Source organism: Cherax quadricarinatus, chromosome 30 (assembly GCF_038502225.1).
Source record: "Cherax quadricarinatus isolate ZL_2023a chromosome 30, ASM3850222v1, whole genome shotgun sequence".
NCBI classification, from domain to species: Eukaryota; Metazoa; Arthropoda; class Malacostraca; order Decapoda; family Parastacidae; genus Cherax; species Cherax quadricarinatus.
This window is the reverse complement of record NC_091321.1, coordinates 6,219,721-6,241,111: the sequence shown is the minus strand read 5'-3', so window position 1 is coordinate 6,241,111 and position 21,391 is coordinate 6,219,721. Positions and strand designations below refer to the sequence as shown.

Below are 21,391 nucleotides of genomic sequence, written 5' to 3'. Positions count from 1 at the left end.
AAATTACATGCCAATCAGAGTTCCCCTTTCTATAGTCCTAGGTCCTCTTAGTCCCTTCGTTTCTTTTTTTGCCCCCATTCATGGTGTACTTAAAATTGAGTACCACGTGATTGCTGGAACCTAGTTTTGTGTGTGTGTGTGTGTGTGTGTGTGTGTGTCTGTGTCTGTGTGTGTGTCTGTGTCTGTGTGTGTGTGTGTCTGTGTGTGTGTGTGTCTGTGTGCGTGTGTCTGTGTGCGTGTGTCTGTGTGTGTGTCTGTGTGTGTTTTGTCAAAGGTATTTCTTTACCAACACATTTTTTTGTGGGTGTGTTATAGATGGTATTAATTGTCTCCTCTCGCAGCACCAGCAGCAGGTGGCCACGGCGGTGGAGCGGGCGAAGCAGGTTACAATGACGGAACTCAACGCAATCATTGGGGTGAGTTTCCCCTCAATCTTATCCCTCTTACTTTCTCTCCTTATCCTAAACAGTTATCGGGGTAAAGTTTTATCCTCAGCCTTACCTCCCTTACCCTCCTAATTCATCCTTCCAAGCAAAAGTCTGGATTTCATCCTCCGACGCCCATCCCACCCATATTGCAATCTCCATCCTGCCCCTCTTGCAACCCCCCATTGTTTCATTTTTTTTTTCTCGTGCAAACGACTTCATAATTTGGGCCTCACGGTTAAATCAGCACATTTTGTGTGGTACCATTGGTGCTGTGCATTTTGTGCTGTACAGATATTTTCATAGTTTATCACTTCAAATTAGTTACTGCTATATGTAGTGTGAAAGGAGCAAATAGATTTGTCAATATTTTTGTTTTTGGTACTGTACCGACCACCAGGTACATAGAATATTTTGTATATTTTTTGAAAAAGACCGTATTAAGTACACAGTTAGGGATCATTGTCCAGTGATTTTCAGTGGATAGATACAGGAATGATACTTGTAGTTACAAAAATTATATATATTGTCTTTTGCACGGGCTAGTACTCTAGGAGAGTCCGTTTACTTATTGTACTCATTTTAGTCCCCTTATAGTGCTCATTTTTGGTCTCCTTGTAGTACCCTTCTGGAGTCCCCTTTCTTACGTAATGTTTGTGTACAGCAACAGATGCACGCGCAAGCGGGCATCCCCCACGGTGCCCACGCCCCCACGCTACCCATGGCACCGCACCCGTCGTTGGCGGGCATGCCGGGTCTGCCTCCGTCCACGGGCGCTCCTCCAGGTCTCCTCTCCGCTGTGTCATCCGCCTCGCTGATGGGGTTGCCCACACACCCGCTCTCCGTGCTGGGCAAGCCCGACCTGGGACGCTCCGACGATAAGAGAGAGCGAGCTGAGGAACGCGCCGCTGCACTACTTGACGAACGTGCTGTGAGTACCTTCCAGTGATGGGTCCACTCCAGTAGACACTTTGTTCTTAGTGTATTACGTGTCCTCTCTATCCTCTAACCCCTTCCAGTGGATACTTGTTCTTATGGCTTGTGTCCCACATCCTCGGGCGAACACTTGTTCTTAATATATTAAACTTTGTGTTCTCTGGGACTGTCTGGTTCCCAGTAGACACTTGTTCCTAGTATCTTAAACCTTGTGTTACCCGGGGCTGTTTGGTCCCCCAGTGGACACTTGTTCTGAGCCGCCTCTGCCTTGAGATTAATGTTAGTGATAGTATGTTATACCTGGTGTCCTCTCTGGGGCTGTCTGGGCGGCTGGAGGCTCACCCACCCACATGTATCAACTCCACGTTCCTTCTTTTATGTCGCACTCTTTCCTTTCTCCTTCTCTTGTCCCTCTCATCTATTGCCTTTTTCCTCAATTGCCTATTCTATCTTCGCTGGCTCGCCTCGTCTCGTTTCCTGTCTTGCTTCTCTTCCTCGCCTCCTCTCTTCCCTTCCTCCTTTCCTTGCCTCTCTGACTCTCTCAAATGTTTACTCTTTTCTTGTTGGGCCCACTCCGGCACTTGTTTCTCTGCCCCTCTGGTGGTAGTCAGAGGCGATACTTTCCCTGTACCAGAGCACAGGTAGGTCTTGTGAGGCTCTGCAGTGGTGAAACCATTTAGCATCTTCCCTTGTAGCTTACAGCAGGTGTACACTGTCACTCAGACTTCCAGGGGCTACACACAAACACACACACACACACACACACACACACACACACACACACACACACACACACACACACACACACACACACACAGGAGCTCGGACTCGACCCCCGCAACCTCAACTAGGTGAGTACACACACACACACACACACACACACACACACACACACACACACACACACACACACACACACACACACGTACGTACGTACCTCTTCCAGGGGATGCAGACACACCTACATAACTGCTCAGGGCAGTTGACACAATAGGCCAAAGGCTGTAAATACATCTACACGGTCGTCTAGGAGCCACATCCGCACAATCGTCCAGCCACATCCATACTGTCGTCTAGGAGCTTAGACACGGAACACAGTCGTACAGGGCTGTAGACAGTTTATAAATAACAAAAAAGGGCACCATACCGTGACTGGAACGATACACAAATAACCCGCACATAAGAGAGGCGCTTACGACGACGTTTCGGTCCGACTTGGACTTTGTAAATGGTCCAAGTCGGACCGAAATGTCGTAGTAAGCTCCTCTTTTATGTGCGGGTTTTGTGTACTGTAGACAGTTTCCCAGGGGCTTTAGATACACAGTCATCCAGCCGCTCAGTCATTTCCTCATGTCACTAGACCAGCTAGTCGAGTCACTCAGGCAGTGATGTCCTTAATAAAACCACCAGTCTGATGATTACAGGAAGTTGTGTGTGTGCGCTTGCGCGTGTGTGTACATGTGCGAACTTTTTGTTGAGACATAGGATATTGCTGTCATGAGAGTAAATTTGAACAATTTTTCTGTAGTTTGTGGGGTAAGAAAAAATGGCAATATAATTGCTTACTGGTGGAACAGGCTTCAAATTAATTTTGGTTATCTTTAATAAAGGAAGTCGTAAGAGTTACAGAAATTGAATATAAATAAAATTTGCCTAATGTCACCAGCATCAAGGTTACACCTGTCTGTCCAGTTATTCACACACTTGTCAGGAACACTCCTGGCTTGGGTCTTAATTAGGTGATGGCCCGTCGCTGGCCTCCCGGAGGAGGAGGATTGGTGATTATTATAATCAGAAAGAAGCGCTAAGCCACAAGGGCTATACAGCAAGGATTGGTGATGTACATGTGAAGGAGGATTGGTGATGTACATGTGAAGGAGGATTGGTGATGTACATGTGAAGGAACCATTAATTAATGGGCTTGCTGCAGGGGCCCAGTGATTCCATCCCTACGGCCGGGGATGGATGATTGCAGTCCTGTTAGCGTGGTGTCTTATGCTCTATAACGGAAGGGAGGGGGAGAACAAGTCTTCTTGTGTTATTGTTGTGTAACAATTAGCTGCTGTCAGTGATGTGTAGTTGGTGTCTTCATTCCGGTGGTGGTCTCTCTTCTTAGGGCCAACTCCGACTTTGGGTCGAAACCCAAACGCTGGGGTGACCCGGTGTGAACAGTGGTTAATGGTGACCCGGCCTGACTAGTGGTGTACAAGTTACATGCAGCCTTAACTTAATGACCCTCAGGTAAACGATAGTCTTTGAGCCTAGCCAAGCAACCGGTGCCAGTAGGCGTATTACAGTCCTCCATATATCGTACGTGTTTGTTCTTGCTTACCCTTATTCGTTCTGTAATATGTCATGCTATATGGCCCTTAGGGGATTAGGACTTAAATTGATTATAATAACAGTGTGTCATTGTGACGTGCGCCAAGTATGTTCATTTGCTGTTCATCACACACTCATTGACATGCCTTCTCGATCAGCGAACTGGCAATTGAGAGTATAGCGGTTGTGGGGGCCCTACCGCTATATTAATTGTCCAGTTTAATCCACCACACAGGCGATGTAACATACGCCCAGTGAAAAGTAGGGACACCATTAGTATACTAAGACAAAACACCATAAGTTTCCTGGACAGATACCTAAAGTCAGTGCCGGATCAACCGGGCTGTGGTTCGTATGTTGGACTACATACGCCCAGTAGTAACAGCCTAGTTAATCAGGCCCTGATCCACCGGGAGGCCTGGTCGTGGACCGGGCCGCGAGGGCGTTGTTCCCCGGAATACCCTCCAGGTAGACTTAAGTGAGAGTCGGCTCCGCAGCTTAAGTGATATCACACCCGCTTACCATGCTGTGAGGCGCATTCTTGCTTAGTCTGGTCGAATCTATTCCTGCTTTGAGTAGCTCTGCTCCGTCTTATTATACTGCTAACTTTAAATATTGTACATAGTGGCGAAGGCATATACGGATAAAGAAAGAAATATCCCTGTTGTGTTTGCATTGCCCTCGTCTTGCCCGGTTCCTGGCAGTATTGCTGATTTTGGTTACAGCCACGTCTACCTGGAGGTTACCTGGAGGTTATTCCGGGGATCAACGCCCCCGCGGCCCGGTCCATGACCAGGCCTCCCGATGGATCAGGGCCTGATCAACTAGGCTGTTACTGCTGGCCGCACGCAGTCTAACGTACGCCCTTGCATTTGTTTGTAATGAACTCCAGCAACTACACTTGTTGACCCACTCTTGCAGCCTCTTTCTGGCTCCTTATCCACCCCTCCATGTTAGATCTCCTTCCCCCTGGATTATACGCTACTGGGGTGGTGTATGAAGTCATCTCCTGTCATTCATAGACAATTACTCACGCCACGGACCCCTCAGATTTCTTGGTTGTTGATGAGATGGGGAGAGGGGAAGTTTGATAGGGTAGTGAAGGGTCAGGGTTGAGTATGTGAGGCGAGGAAAAGTGCAGGGTTGGGATGGAGGGTGAGATTTAAGCGAGGTGGAGAAGGATAAGAGTGTATGGTTAGGGTGGAGTGAGAGATTTGCGAGGTGGGGAAAGCATAAAAGAGTATGGTTAAAATGGAGGGTGAGATTTATGTGTGAGGTGGGGAAGGATAAGAGTGTATTGGGAGCGGAGAGGAAGATAACGTATGTGGGGTGGGGTGCTAAATGTCAATATTTTTGTTAGAATACAAAGAGGGTGAGGGAAACTGTAAATCTGCTTAGTTCTTCCGTGGCGTCATGAACCTTTGTAATTGTACTTGTGAGGGTAGGGACGTATTTTCACGTGGTAAGAGATACCATTCGAGTCCGGGATGCGAAAAAAAAATAGTGCACGGGGTGGCTATAACGCAGCATTAATTGATATGAGTGCGATGTCATGTATGTAGGTGGGGGTGATACAGATTTTTGGGTGATACTTGTTACAACTACTAAACCATTACCACAAAATCACGGAGGCTGGAAGAAAACCAAAATGCAGATGTCACCTATATGAATTTCACGAATTCATTTTACAAATGTGACTATGGGGTGACAACTCGTGAGATGAGTTAAATTAGGTACAAGAAGAAAAGGCAAATGATTTTTGTTTTCTGAAGACAGAGAAAAAAGCAAACAAGGCTAAATTTAGACTTAGCTAAGTAAAAAAAGCTAAATTTAGACTTAGCTAAGTAAAAAGCTGAATTCCCCAAGACACTGGCCTGGTGTCTTTACCGTTTTCATCTTCACAGCAGACATAGATAAAATCACTAGCCAAAACTAAGGCAAATACTGCAAAAGTATCTCTACCAAGTACCAAATCAACCAGGCTGCGATGGATATGTGGGCCAGCAGACCGCCAGCAACAGCCTAGACCAGACAAGGCTGGTCTAGGGCCGTGCATCGGGAGTAGAAAAAATATCGAAACTCGCCAGAGGTATATCAAAAGTATCCCTTTCCTCTTCCTCCTGCTTTCTCCCTCCACTTTCCACTCCTACCATGACTGCAGCGTAGCTCATTGGTGAGACAGTTTAGTTCCCAGTGTAAAGGTCCTGGGTTAGATTTCCTGGAGCGGAAAGACATGTGCGTCAGTTTCCTTGCAGCCCCTGCCCACCTAGAAGTTTCAATAGGTGCCTGTGTGTTAGCCCACTGCTGTTGGTCGCGGCCAGGGGAATATGTACAAAACACTCCAGTACCTGCAAGGATTGGTTCTCCCGAGGCTGGAACATTGCTGGGTATTGACGGCCACCCTCAGGGCAGGCGAAATTGTTGAGGTGGAGAATGTAGTTTATAGCTCGTATAAATTCAGTCAAGCTCCTAAATTACTGGGAGAGCTTAAATTCCTAAAACAGTATTCCTTGAAGCATTGGTGAGAAAGATGCATCATAATTTACAACTGGAAGATACTAGAGGGATTGGTACTAAACCTCCACATTGAAATTACTTCGTATGAACACCCGAGGCTTGGCAGACGGTGCAGGATACCTTCAGTGTAAATCGTGAGAGCAGTGAATACAGAGAGAGAGAGAGAGAGAGAGAGAGAGAATTTCAGTAGTGTTAAAGTACCACGACTTTTCAACGCCCTTTATGTATTAGTTGTCTTCAAGGCCTGGTCATGGACCGGGCCGCGGGGGCGTTGATCCCCGGAATAACCTCCAGGTAAAAGGGAACTCGCCAGATTCCTCAAAAAAAAAAAGTTCCTGATCAGACAGGTTGTGGTGTGTATCAGTGAAAGAAAAAAAGAAAAAAAAAACAAAGGGTTCCCCGAGCGCCCATTTATCAAATGTCACCGAGCTGTCAACAGTTGCCATAACGCCATTCTTCAGGGAATTTGATATACTCCAGGCAGACAGAGAGACAGATAAGCAGAGACACACAGGCAGACAGATACAGACATATAGACTTCGGGCGGCGGTGACCTCTGGAAGGGACTCCAGTGCTGTGAGTAAGAAACTCCAGTACCTACTGGAAGTGTAAAGTGTTGGGTTAAAGGTATCAATCAACTTAATTAATGTTATAATTTTGAAACAAGGATCCTGTCTCTTCTTCCTTCCCTCCCGTTTCCTGCTCCTTGCTCCCTTTCCCCTCCATTCCTGGTTTTACTCCCTCGCTCACCACCCACCATAATGTTTGGGGGTTTCCCCCCTCCCCCACCCCTGCCAATGTTGGTTATCATACCCATAACTGGCTGTGTTGGGATCACTCAGGCGTACTGCTCCCTCCCTCCATACTTCACCACACACTCCCTAGTTACCCCTCCCCTGTCTGTCTGTCTCTGTATTTTTTTTTTTACACTGGGTTTGACAAGGTTAGGTTAAGAATCCCTAACTTTATTGACAAGCTAAGAGCTGTTACCTACATCAGCTCATTTGAAAGCATTTTTATTATGAAACATACAAGTAGGGAACCGGATGAAGTTGGAGCCATCTGTGGGCCAGCATTTTTATTTGATCAACTGACTTTATCTTGTTGACATCATAATGATGTACGAACGTGTTCCAGACTCAAGTCATCCTGGGAATAAATGATCTCAGATGAAGTGATGTTGTGGAGAAGGGTACAGCCAGAGTGAAGTTGCTGCTTTCTGCCCGTCTTGTGGTATAGAAGCTTTTTTCACGCTGTCCTCGAAGTGGAACCAAGTTGAGGTACTTTGACAATGTTGGCCTTATATATAACAGTAAGGCCACCCACATCCCTCCTGTGTTGAAGGCTCTGCTGAAATGACCGATCTATCCAGGATGGGTCCCAACGAGAGATCTTGCTCTGTTCTCTACTCTGCCAAGCAGTCGCAGCCGAGGGGGGGGGGGCAGGCAAACCAAGAAAGTGGAGCATACTCAAGGTGTGAGCGTACTCTGTGTCTGTCTCTTTCTCTCTCTTCCCCCTCTTCCTGCAATAGACACTCCTCTTCCTTTTTCTCCTTTCACTTTAGGTCAACTTTTCCTCCTCTTTCCCTGCCCCCTATTCTCCTACCTTTTTTATTACCCTTTCATACCCTTCTTTTTACCCTCCCTCCCCCATTCTCCCTTCTGGAAATATATGAACTCTAAAATAAATTCTTGTTATTCGGTTTCAGAGCTTTCCCCTTTCCCTCTTACCTTTCCCCTTTCCCTCTTACCTTTCCCCTTTCCCTCTTACCTATTCTCTTTGTACTCCCTCTATGTATCCCTTTCTCATCCTTCCACTTAAGGGTTGCAGGGATGGGGTGGTTGTGTTTCATTTGATACTGGTGGCGTTCTGTTACCCCGAATGTGGTCGTGAAAATGGTGGTAGTGGTCAAGGAAGTGATTGTGGTTGTGGTGAAAGAGGAAGTAGTAGTGATAGCGGTGGAAGAGGTGGTGGTAGTGGTTAGTGGTAGTAGGGGTCTTGGTCCTGGTTAGTGGTCGAGGATGTGGTGGTGATTTGTGGTCAAGGAAATGGCAGTTGGTTATGGTGGCGATGGATTGACTTATTGGTGATGGTAGGTGGTGGAAAGTGGAGATGTTTATATTATTTGACCATGTGATGGAAGGATTTTGCCTGGAGTCGCTTCTGGTAGTCACCGCCCCCGCGGCACGGTCCCAGACTAGGCCTCCTGGCCTGGTCGATTAAGCTGGGGTTGGATTGTTAGTGAGAAAGGTTAGTGGGTTGACAGGGTGGAGGTGGATGTTAATGGTGATGGATTATGGCGAGTTATTATGGTTGAAGTTGTGAGGCATGGAAAAAATAGCAACTTTTGTAGGCCTACGTAACCCTCCCCCCCCCTTCACTTCCCCTTTGTTCTGATGGGAAAACTTAAAAAGTACCTCCAAGTGCCAGGTCAACCAGGTTGTGATGGATATGTGGTTCAACGGGCCTCTAGTATTTACAGCCTGGTTGACCAGGCAAGCACTAGATAAGCCTGGCTCAAGGCTGTACTTCGGGAGTAGGAAAACTCTGGCAGTTCATCAAAGGTATATAAAAAGTACGAAGTCTCTAAGCCAAAGATAATCATCTTGCTCAGATGGCTGTGTTTTGAAACTGGTCCGGGATCGGGCAGCGGGGGCAGTGACCTCCGGAGGCGGATACAGGTAAGTACAGGTATCCCTAGACATTCTGACAATGGCTTTCAAGAGAACAACAGGGAGGGGGGGGGAAATGGCTCGGTTGGATTAATGACACGAGGGAAGATAATAGATGTAATTCTGATGACGGGGTTTAAAGGGAGGGGAAGGCATGAGTGGAAAAACCGCCCCTTCCTCGAGTCGAATGTTGGATGCAAGATGAGCTCATTATGTTCCTCTAACACACCAGGATGAAAGATGAGCTCAGGAAGAGTAACATTATATATATATGCTCCATAGGGAAGTGGAACAGAATTCTTCCTCCGTAAGCCATGCGTGTCGTAAGAGGCGACTAAAATGCCGGGAACAAGGGGCTGGTAACCCCTTCTCCTGTATATATTACTAAATTTGAGAGGAGAAACTTTTGTTTTTCCTTTTGGGCCACACCACCTCGGTGGGATACGGCTGGTACTTTGAAAGAAAAGAAAGAATATATATATAGGATGGGGTCCACCTCTTGTGTAAATTGTGAGATCCATAGCCTCGGAGAAGTGGATAAAAAGGCATCAAGGAAGAATATTTGGATTTCTTCCCGAAGCCGTTTGAATATTCCACTTCCTCTACCACTCGACAGGAGATGCAACATTCCCCCATGAAAGCAAAAGACTCGGCAGGAGATGCATCATTTCCCCCAATGAAATGCAGGGGTGCCACGAGTATACTGAGACACCAAGTGTCAGGGGCCCAAGACTGTTCAACTGCCTATAGGGGACTACCAGTAGACCCCTGGCTCTTTAAGAGGGCACTGAACAGACACCTAAAGTCAGTACCTGACTAGCCGGGCTGTGATTCGGACGTCAGTTTGCGTGCAGCCAGCAGTAACAGCCTGATTGATCAGACCCTGATCCACCACGAAGCCTGGTCTCAGACCGGGCCGCGGGGGCGTTGACCCCCAAATACCCTCTCCAGGAGGGAGAGATGTATCATAATCTACACTTGGAAAATCCTGGAAGGAATGGTCCCAAATCTGCACACAGAAATCACTCCCTACGAAAGTAAAAGACTGGGCAGGCGATGCAAAATGCCCCCAATTAAAATTAGGGGCGCCATTGGTACACTAAGGGAAAACACCATAAGTGTCCGGGGCCCAAGACTGTTCAACAGCCTCCCATCAAGCATTAGGGGAATTGCCAATAAACCCCTGGCTGCCTTCAAGAGAGAGCTGGACAGATACCTAAAGTCAGTGCCGGATCAGCCGGGCTGGGGCTCGTACGTTGGACTGCGTGCGGCCAGCAGTAACAGCCTAGTTGATCAGGCCCTGATCCATCGGGAGGCCTGGTCATGGACCGGGCCGCGAGGGCGTTGATCCCCGGAATAACCTCCATCTTTTCATTCTCCTCGTGATAATGTTATTAACCTCCTCATGTCTTGCAATCTTTCCCTCGAATTTACGGCACACGAGACCATGGTACCCGAATCGGTCTGCTGCTTCACTGCCACAAATACACCTGTGTTCGGCGAGAATAGGGGCGGCAAGTCGAAGGGAAACACCAATGCGGATGGTCTGTGGGTCGAGGCGTGTGCCAAGGCTGGAGTTGGGAACAGCCAACAGAAAGTTTGTTTGCAATCGTGTCATTACGATTTCTTAAGTCATGTTGACGGCAGTGAAGGGACTTGAGCTAGAGTTCGTCACGGCCACGCTAGCTGGAGATTCGTCTGTAAAAACTTGCATTTGTGGTCACAGAGGTGCCTGTGCTAACCTTCCTATGGTGTAGAAATATACCTAGTTGGATGAATCTTATTGTGGCTAGCTGGTCTAGTGACTAACGCGACGGGCTGGAGTTTTGAGACTCTATGACCGCGGGTTCAATCCCGGCCGGGGGTATGGTTAGAAAGTCCCCTGCATGACGGGCTCTCACTGGCAGGAAGCGGGCTCTGTCCTTCCCTGACACACTCTGAAGCACTATTGAAAAGCAGGGGCGCCGTGAATACACTAAGAAAAAAAAATAAGTGTCTGGAGCCCAAGATTGTTTAACAACCTCCCAGCATACATAAGAGAACTAGACAGATACCCAAAGTCAACCACCCGGGCTGTGGTTCGTACAATGGATTGCGTACAGCCAGCAGTAACAGCCTAGATGATCAGGCCCTGATCCACCAAGAGGCCTGGTATGGACCGGGCCGTGGGGGCGTTGACCGCCCCTCCCCCACCCTGATCACCCACTAGGTAGGTAGACAAACCATTGCCTCATCCACCTTTCCTGGGCTGGTGTGGTCCCCAGCACCCCCCCCCCCTCCCTCTTCCATCCATGGAGTTATCCAGGGTACCCTCCATTTGAGATATGATCCTCGCTTCCCCCCCCCCCTCCCCTCTCTGGTGTCGTCCACCGCCTCCCCATCCTTCCCTTGTGTAATGATCTCCCCTGTACGCTGGAGTGGACAGATGGCAGCTGTGTCCGGCCTCTCCCCTCCACTCTCCATCTCTTCCCCGCCGTCCTTCCTACTTTCGCTCTCATTCCCTCTTCCCCGTCTCTTCTCCCCTCCTGGCTACTCACTCCCCCAACCGGTGCTTCATGTGACAAGCTGGGTGGGTGGTCAGCAGACAACAGTTGTGGGCTTCATGTTTCCCCAGACTCACTTTACCTCCCACCTTGACCCGCTGTTCTGCCTTGATGCAGTGCCCTGGTCTTAGGAGCTTGGTGTGGATGGGTAAGGCACATTGGGAGTAAGTACTCATTCACTACTGGCACTCAGGGAGTACTCATTCACTATGGGAGTAGTAATGTCTGAGGATCTCACTTTCAAGGATCACAACAGTGCCACGATCGCACGTGCAAAGAAAATGATAGGATGGATAATGAGAACTTTCAAAACGAGAGATGCCAAGCCCATGATGATCCTTTTCAAATCACTTGTTCTCTCTAGGCTGGAATACTGCTGTACATTAACATCTCCATTCAAAGCAGGTGAAATCGCAGATCTAGAGAGTGTACAGAGATCCTTTACTGCACGTATAAGTTCTGTCAAGCACCTTAACTACTGGGAACGCTTGGAAGCACTTGACTTGTACTCGTTGGAACGCAGGAGGGAGAGATATATCATAATCTACACTTGGAAAATCTTGGAAGGAATGGTCCCAAATCTGCACACAGAAATCACTCCCAACGAAAGTAAAAGACTGGGCAGGCGATGCAAAATGCCCCCAATAAAAAGTAGTGGCGCCATTGGTACACTAAGAGAAAACACCATAAGTGTCCGGGGCCCAAAACTGTTCAACAGCCTCCCATCAAGCATTAGGGGAATTGCCAATAAACCCCTGGCTGCCTTCAAGAGAGAGCTGGACAGATACCTAAAGTCAGTGCCGGATCAGCCGGGCTGGGGCTCGTACGTTGGACTGCGTGCGGCCAGCAGTAACAGCCTAGTTGATCAGGCCCTAATCCATCGGAAGGCCTGGTCATGGACCGGGCCGCGGGGGCGTTGATCCCCGGAATAACCTCCAGGTAACCTCCAGGTATGTAGAATCATAAAATTCGTAAGGTATTCATCTTTCCTAAATCTTTTGTAAATTTCTCTCACTCTTTCACTAAATTTCAGCATTTGTTATTTAGATTAGGTTTAAATATACAAGATATTTTTAATAGGTTTTAGAGATTTTCCAGTATTGCAGCCCGACAGGAGTAGGTTTGATTCTGTTTACAGCATACCATAACGCTTGTAGATGCAATAATGCATAAGGGCGATACAAACATTCGGATCGCGTGCAGAAAACGGGGAACAAGGGTGCGGACGGTACAGTCAGCCCTCCCTCCTGGTCATCGTCAGTATATCGTCACTGGTTTAGAACGTAAAGTGTTTAACTGTGACACTAGACCGAATACGCAATTGTTTGACGGTCGGATATACGGTACTCTCGGTGGGGGCTCACGCTGCAAGTTATTATGGCTTTCACATATGCGGGCCGATGTGCTGCCAACAGTAACTCCCTGTAACGTTATTGTAACTGTATACAGTACCAAGATGTTGACGAGTAAGTCAGTGTTGGTGCCACACCTTGGGATCTTTATTTCCGAAATTGATACTGAAGTGTCGCAAATGAATCATATTCGTCAGCAAGAGCCTGGTTGACCAAATAATCAACAGGGAGGCCTGGGACCAGGCCGCGTTAGTAGGACAACTCTTTGAAACGGGTCTACCTACCTGGAGTCTACCTGGAAGGCATTCCGGGGATCAATGCCCTCGCCACCCGATCCACGACCAGGCCTCCCGGTGGATCAGGGCCTGATGAACCAGGCTGTTACTCCTGGCCGCACGTAGTCCAACATACGAACCACAGCCCGGCTGATCCGGCACCGACTTTAAGTATCTGTCCAGCTCCCTCTTGAAGGCAGTCAGGGGCCTATTGTTAATTCCCCTTATGCATAGTGGGAGACTGTTCAACAGTCTTGGGCCCCGGACACTCATGGTGTTTTCTCTTAGTGTACCAATTGCGCCTCTACTTTTCATTGGGGGTGCTTTGCACCGCCTGCCCAGTCTTTTACTTTCGTAGGGGTCGCAGGTTGGCATATTATAATCTGTTAAATTTTCCGTATATAAACCACAGTCTGATCTAACCTAATCTCTTAAATAACGTATATCGGTAAAGTTGCTTAACTGGTTTGTGTATCTTTGAAGGATTACGTGTTGATCTGGTAGCGGGAATGAATGATATTCTTCGGAGGCAACGTTACTTTATTTGGGGTCTTGTACACAGGCAGTGTGTAAGTTGCCCAGGCCCGGAGAGCCATGCCCGTGAGAGTGAGACGGAGTATAGACACCTGTTGACTGAGTGACGTCGGCTACCAGAATGAGGCAGAGGAAGCGCAGTGCAGACTGAACTTGGTAGGCCTATAAGTGGCAGCACCAGTATGGCGGGAAATAGGAACCCAGGTGGGCATGTGGAGGAAGACTTGGTAGAGTAGTGACAGGTAAATCATGCCTAGTATAATCTAATCTAAATAACATTCGTTTGAGAATTGTAAGGAAAGTTAAGTATAAAGATAATTCAAGTATGATGTTTTAAGTACACACATTATCGTGTCTGGAGACGCAGCTAGTTTGTGTGCTTTCACTTGTATGTATCCTGGGGAGTGGAATATTCAAATGGTTTCAGGAAGACGTCCAAATATTTTTCCTTGAAGCCTTTTTTTAGCCACTTCTGCAAAGCTGTGGGTTGCACAATTGTCACTAGGTGTGGACTATATATATATATATATATATATATATATATATATATATATATATATATATATATATATATATATATATATATATATATATATATATATATTTGTGTGTATATACACACATGAGTAACCAGATCTGATGACTAACAGACACACATACATGTGACTGCAACACTGACAGGCAGTGCCCAAGTCAACAGCAGACTTGAATGAAAACAGACGGGAAGACAAGGCAGGAGGTATATATAACAAGGGAGAGTGGAATATTCAAATGGTTTCAGGAAGACGTCCAAATATTTTTCAGCAGCAACAGTAAAGTTGGGTGCCCCCCTTGCCCTCCTTTCTCCCAAGGGGTGAGTTTATTGAGGAACGGCACTCAGGCTGGCAGTGATCACCCCCTCCATTAAGACTATAGTTTAGCCCCCAATAGTTGACAGCTATTGCAGATATCAACTGTGTTCTTGGCTACTGCAACATTATCACGACCTTCACAAATTATCGCATTCCTGCATATCCTGAATTTATTTTAAAAGGAAGGGAAGCAGAAGATGCTGGAAAACGGGGATGGCATTGTGTGGTGTTGGCGTGAGGGGGAAATAGAGGGGACGTGTGAAAGGGGAGAAGTGTAATGTATGAGATGGGAGGATAAAAGTCTTGGAAAGACGAGATGCGTGCGGGCAGAGGGAGATAGTTGTGGGTGGGAGAGAGTGAGTGATATGGAGGGGAGACGAGAGAATCAGTTAATAGTGGGGGGAGATGGAAATGAAATGATTGAAGTAGTGGGAGGGAGGAGAGAGAGTAGAGAGTGGTGTAGGAGTCAGTCAGTTGTGAGGAAAGGAAGAGAGTGAGTGAATAATGGGGAGGCAGAATAAAAAGGTAGTCAGTGGAAAGTGAGGGGTGGGGATGGAGGGAGAGACAGATGGATGGAGGAAGGAGGGGCAGACAGTGAGGTAAGAATTAGGTAACGCCTGCAACATGAAGTGTGTTCCGTCAAGGAGGAAGCAGGTAGGTAGAGAACCGAGACTAAATTGCAGTGATGTTTACACCATACTGATCACTGACTTGCACCAGGCAGGACATGTTATGCACAGACTGATGTGCATGACATGACACACACGAGTTGCAAAAAAAGCTTTTGCATTCAAGGAAATGCTGCTGTCACCAGTCAAGATTCTTCGGGTGCACATCAAGCTTTCTTTGGTAAAGCTTTTCACTGTAAAACATCGTCACAGAGGCTTGCTCCGCACTTTAAACAAGCTTGTATTGTGGCAGCGTTTCGCTTTACATACAAACTTTAAGTTGTTCTGCAACCCTTTTCAGTCTTAATGTAATTAGTGTAGCTTTATCGTTATTGTCAAGGAATTACTTTTGATATTGTCAGAAGTGGAGTAAGTTTGACTATTGTTGTACGTGGCAGCAGGTGAGCGAGCGGTAGGTGGCAGTTGTATGGGGGTGGGGGGGGGAAGGGAGGTGAAGGCTCGACAATCTACCCCATCTCTTTCACTAATTGTTAGTCGTGTTGATAGTTTCCCCCTCCCATCCCTAACCGCCCTCCTGGTATTTGCTACCGATCGTGTATCTGTCTGTCTTTTCTTACTGTCTTTGGCTTTTCTATCTCGACCTTCATTCTCTTCTCTCCCCCCTTTCACTTTTTACACAAGAGTTTTACAAGGTTAGGTTAAGGGTTTCTACCTTTATTTACAAACTAAGAGTTGTTACTTGTAAATAAAGGTAGAAACAAACTCACTCTCTCACTCTCTCTCTCTCTCTCTCTCTCTCTCCCGCTGTCGATAGTTCTCCAATTTTCACAATCTTTCCCCCCCTCATATTTCCATATTTTTGTCTTGGCTTGATCCACCATCTGCGTTACCCTGTCATCTTCTTTACCATCCATCTTCACTATCCCAATTATTCTTTCTCTCTCTTCACTACAGCCTTATTCTTCCTCCTTATTCTTCCTCCCCCCACACATCCCCCGTCTTCCTGCCCTAGACGGTCTATCCCTGCCCCTCGCGGCCCATTCCTGCCTGGAGTCTACCTGGAGGTTGTTCCGGGGGTCAACGCCCCACCCATGACCAGACCTCCCGGTGGATCAGGGCCTGACCAACCAGGCTGTTACTTCTGGTCGCACGGTGGTGGGGGTAAGGAGGGCTGGTAGTAAAATGTAGTGAAGTTTAAGATTCTTAATAAACACTGAGGATGTTAAGGAAGGCAGGAAGTGCCTTGTAGAGGGAAAGGCAGGAAAAAAATGGGGGAAAGAGAGCAGATACGTGGAAGAGGGGCCGATTAGAAGATCCGCTGACAGACCACGACCAGACCGGGAGGTCTGGTCGTGGACCGGGCCGCGGGGGCGTTAATCCCCCGGAATACCTTGCAGGTAGACCACGACTGCCCCCTCCCTTACACCAACCCGCTCTCAAACATTTCACCTCCCTAACACCACCACCACCAACCCCTGCCACTCCTTACCACCTCCACTACCCCATACTACCACCTCCACTACCCCATACTACCACCTCCACTACCACCCATTATCATTTTCCCCATCCTTTATCACCGACACTACCACAACCACCCCACTACCACTACCCAGCCCATCACCATCAGAACTTTCCCCATTTTCTCCATTTCTTTCTCCAGCTCTTTCTGTGAGGAATACTTCTCAGTGATACCTCTCCTGGGAGGGGTACCCTGAGGTATTCCTCACATTCATCAGCCACAGTAATCCCCCGGCTACGTGTCATCACAATAGTGGTCAACCAGCAGGACTTCACCTTCCATGTTGAACTTTGAGCCTTTGTTGTGTGCAAGTTGGTGCGGCTTAGGTTGCCCTGATTGGCCCAACTTGGTGCAATGCCTCCACAGGGCCCACTCATGGACCGACCCAAATTAGTTTGATGCCGACTCAACCTGGTCTGTACTAGTGGGTTCTCTGGTTAGCTACTGGTGGTGGTTATTGTGGTAATGATTGGCCGGTTGTGTGTGATTCGGGAAGTGGTAGAGGGAGGTGGGGTTGGTGTCATGTTGCGGGTGTTTATATCAGGGGTTAGTGAGAATGTTGGGGGTCGTGGGAAGAGAAGGGAGGGAGGGCGGCGTGAAAACTGGGATGTTGTCGTCAACGATTTGTAGATGGACACTTGCAGCTTTATTGGAAACGTTTTTGTCCTTGGACCGTGGTCCAAGGACCATGTACTTTGGAGTGACGAAGGTACATGGACCGAAACGTATCCAGTGAAGATGGTTTTTAGTGTATGAGTTTGTGTGCTATCGTCCAAACTGTCGACTTCTTTGTGCCTTCAGTTGAAAACGATTTATGTTAATCTCCAAGAAGATATAAACAAAGTTTTCCAATGGGCAACGGTAAACAATATGATGTTCAATGAGGACAAATTCCAACTACTCCGTTATGGAAAACTGGAGGAGATAATAACTAGAACAGAGTATACTACAGACTCTGGCCATACAATAGAGCGGAAAACTAATGTAAGGGACCTGGGAGTAGTAATGTCTGAGGATCTCACTTTCAAGGATTACAACAGTGCCACGATCGCACGTGCAAAGAAAATGATAGGATGGATAATGAGAACTTTCAAAAACGAGAGATGCCAAGCCCATGATGATCCTTTTCAAATCACTTGCTCTCTCTAGGCTGGAATACTGCTGTACATTAACATCTCCATTCAAAGCAGGTGAAATCGCAGATCTAGAGAGTGTACAGAGATCCTTTACTGCACGTATAAGTTCTGTCAAGCACCTTAACTACTGGGAACGCTTGGAAGCACTTGACTTGTACTCGTTGGAACGCAGGAGGGAGAGATATATCATAATCTACACTTGAAAAATCTTGGAAGGAATGGTCCCAAATCTGCACACAGAAATCACTCCCTACGAAAGTAAGACTGGGCAGGCGATGCAAAATGCCCCCAATAAAAAGTAGGGGCGCCATTGGTACACTAAGGGAAAACACCATAAGTGTCCGGGGCCCAAAACTGTTCAACAGCCTCCCATCAAGCATTAGGGGAATTGCCAATAAACCCCTGGCTGCCTTCAAGAGAGAGCTGGACAGATACCTAAAGTCAGTGCCGGATCAGCCAGGCTGTGGCTCGTACGTTGGACTGCGTGCGGCCAGCAGTAACAGCCTAGTTGATCAGGCCCTGATCCATCGGTAGGCCTGGTCATGAACCGGGCCGCGGGGGCGTTGATCCCCGGAATAACCTCTAGGTAACCTCCAGGTGGGGGTCGAGTCCTGGCTCCTGGCCCCCCGAGTAAAAAAAAATTTTTCATTTTGAATTGTGTGAATGCGCGTGTGTATGTATGCTGGGAATGTACAGTACACAAAATATTGCATGTGTCCCCACTTTCACCCTGCGCTCTCTTGTAATATGCATAAATATACTTCAGTATATATATAATAATTATAATATTGATGTACCTATTGGTCAAATATTTAATTAATATATATATGTTACAGTATAAAATGTTTAATTTATCTTCCTGTAATAGTCCTCCCCGCTCTATTATTGCCCATACTCTCCTTCCTCCTTATGTCTGACCCACGTGTTCTTTCCCTCTCTGCTGCTGCTTCTTCGTCCCCTTTTCAACCCTTCCTTACTACCCTACTACAAGCACATTCCTGTCATTCCCCCAACTTGTACACACCTTACTAGTGACCAGGCACATCTCGCACCTTCACTCAATAAAATCTTTTCACACTCCCCCTACGTTTGTTGATACGTGTATTGTATACAGGGGCAGATAGATGCTTCACCCGCAGGCTTGGCTCCCAGGTGTTACGGAGGGAACTAGTTAGTATGAGGGTTATGGAGTGTGAGGGTGCTAGGGAGGGAAGTAGATAGTGTGAGGGTTATGAAGTGTGGCCTTGTGAATATTCCTGTGGTGGGGGGAATTATTGCATTGGTAGTACCTTTCTCTCTTTGTAAACACCCGCACGCATATTGGTTAAGGGGCATGTTCCTGTCCCACCTGCCTTAAACTACCCCTATTTAAATTGCACCTCCTCACCCCAACCTTTATAAACAAGCTACCCCTCTCCCAAACTCGCACCTCTTCCCCTATCCAAATCGTATCTCGGCACAAAAATTGCCAGACCTGCTGGAAGTATTTACGTGTTATGTAAAAGGTATCCGCAGAATGCGTTTATCTATTGATAAAAAAATATCTGAAACTCTCCACACTAACTTCCAATCACTCCCCACCATACACCATCCTTCATCCATGTACATCCCCCAACCTTTCCCCAGTACAGCCCCCACATTCCCCAACCTTCTTCACCTTATTCCCCGAACCCATTCCCCACCCCAACGCCAACACTAGTCCATGCTGACGCTGCCTTCTCTCTCAACTCAGGAAAACTGGTGGTCTTCTGGATTCCCAGTCATATGGGTATGAGTGGCAATGAAAACGCGGATGAGTTAGCGAAACCGGAGCCGGCAGACCCTCGCAGGCTACCAAATTAGGGCCCCCCTTCTCTGAGCTCCGTAATCTGGCCTAACCTTTAATGACGGCTAAGTGGCAGGAGAGCTGCCGAAAAAACTGTCCAGGGAATAAACTTCGGAACATGGAGCCCACGAACGTGGAGTGGTGGTGGCGGACTAGCAGCAAGGATGGACGTGTGATGGCTTGACTTGGCTTGGCGTGTGGTGGGAGCATACGCCACCCTGCCCTCCCTGGCGTGGGGACGCGCACTTTCACGCCTCAACATGGGTATCGTGCCAACGCTGCAACTGGGAGACGGCAAATGAAGAGCTCTAGGAACAATGTTAAAGAATGAGACACTTGTGCAACATTTTGGAATCTTCAGCGAGGAAACGTTTCGCCACACAGTGACTTCTTCAGTCCAAGGGAGAACGGTGGAAATAGAAATAGTAGTTAGAGGTAATCAGTTCCTCAGCCTGGAATCTAAACACATCGATTCCAGGCTGAGGGACTGATACCTCGAACTACTACTACTACTACTATATTTTCACCGTTTTCTTTTGTATTGGACTGATGAAGTCACTGTGTGGCGAAGCTTTTCCTCAACAAAGATTCCAACATGTTGCACAAGTGTCTCATTCTTCAACTTCCCGGTTTCTCTAAACCATTTTATCACATCTATCAACTATCCCAGGACTGGGGCAACTCTTGTCACCTCCCCCCCCTACCCGGAGATACTTGAAAACGGGTTCTAGATTTTCCTTAGACACGGAAGGGTGTTGTTACCTCCCTTTTTTATATATAATGAATTGTAACTATATTGTACAGGCGCTAAATAGTTATCAAGAGTTGATGCGCCTTAAAAAATGATTGCTGTTTCTTCCCCTCCCTTCCCTCCCACTCCTTCGCAGAGAAAGAGATTGAGAGAGAGAGAGAGAGATAATGGATGAATGACAGGGAAAAAATCCAAAGAGAAGGTAGGAGAGGAAGAGAGGGTGGGTAGGAACGTCAGGATGGAGGCTAGTAGGTGCCTTTTATTAGGATAGTCTTGTGTTTCCTTGAGCTTTTGACTAGCCTCCACACTGAGTGAGTGACGGGTATGAGGGGGGAAAGGTTTGGGGGGAGGCATAAAATTCCTATGTTCAGCGGGACGAATTATGGTACGAAGCTTGAAGTCTGGCTTCAGCAAGCCTAGCCTTTAAGAAAGCCTAGTTAAATTTTAAAAACTAATTTGTATACAAGTTGTATCCAGTTAAAAGAATAGCTTATCAGAATGAGAGAGAGAGAGAGAGAGAGAGAAAGAAAGAAAGAAAGAGAGGGAGAGCGGGTTGGGAAGCAGCATCTTCATATCAGTCTCATAGTACCGTATCAATAATATTCAACTTAGGGGTGAGGGGATGGTGTTGGTTTGCAACAGACAATTACCTTGTGAATAATTTAGTGGCCACGTTCAGGCGTTAACTCCCCCTCCTTTCCCTTACACCAGTGTTAACACCCACTTTATCCCCTTTCCCCTTATACCAGTGTTAACCCTCCCCCCAACCCCTCTTCATCCAGTGTTAATCCTATTTCTTCACTTAGTGTTAACCTCCGTTTCTTTAGTGTTAACCCTTGTTTCTTAAATGTTAACCTCCGTTTTTTCAGTGTTAACCTCCTTTAACCCCCTGTTTCTTCAATGTTAACCCCTGTTTTTTCAGTGTTAACCCCTGTTTCTTCCTTGTTAACCCCCTGCTTTTTCATTGTTAACCCCGGTTTCTTCATACTAACCTTTCATCCCGTTGCGGACCATTACTCAGTGGTCCAGAACCATCACCACCATCTAGTGTCCATTTCCCCATTTGTGAATTGTTCCAGCCACTGTATTGTGTTGTGAATTGTT

The 21,391-nt window shown here is 47.2% G+C and overlaps 1 protein-coding gene across 5 annotated transcripts in view; it reads left to right on the top strand.

The window, feature by feature from the left end:
* Window positions 1–21,391, top strand: part of gro (TLE family member transcriptional corepressor groucho) — a 146,764-nt gene that overhangs the window by 81,923 nt on the left and 43,450 nt on the right. For all 5 annotated transcript variants that reach the window (XM_070089860.1, XM_070089859.1, XM_070089861.1 and 2 more), the window contains 2 exons: window positions 342–416; window positions 1,090–1,356. In XM_070089860.1, the coding sequence (XP_069945961.1) occupies window positions 342–416; window positions 1,090–1,356 (342 nt within the window). The remainder of the gene's footprint in view (window positions 1–341; window positions 417–1,089; window positions 1,357–21,391) is intronic.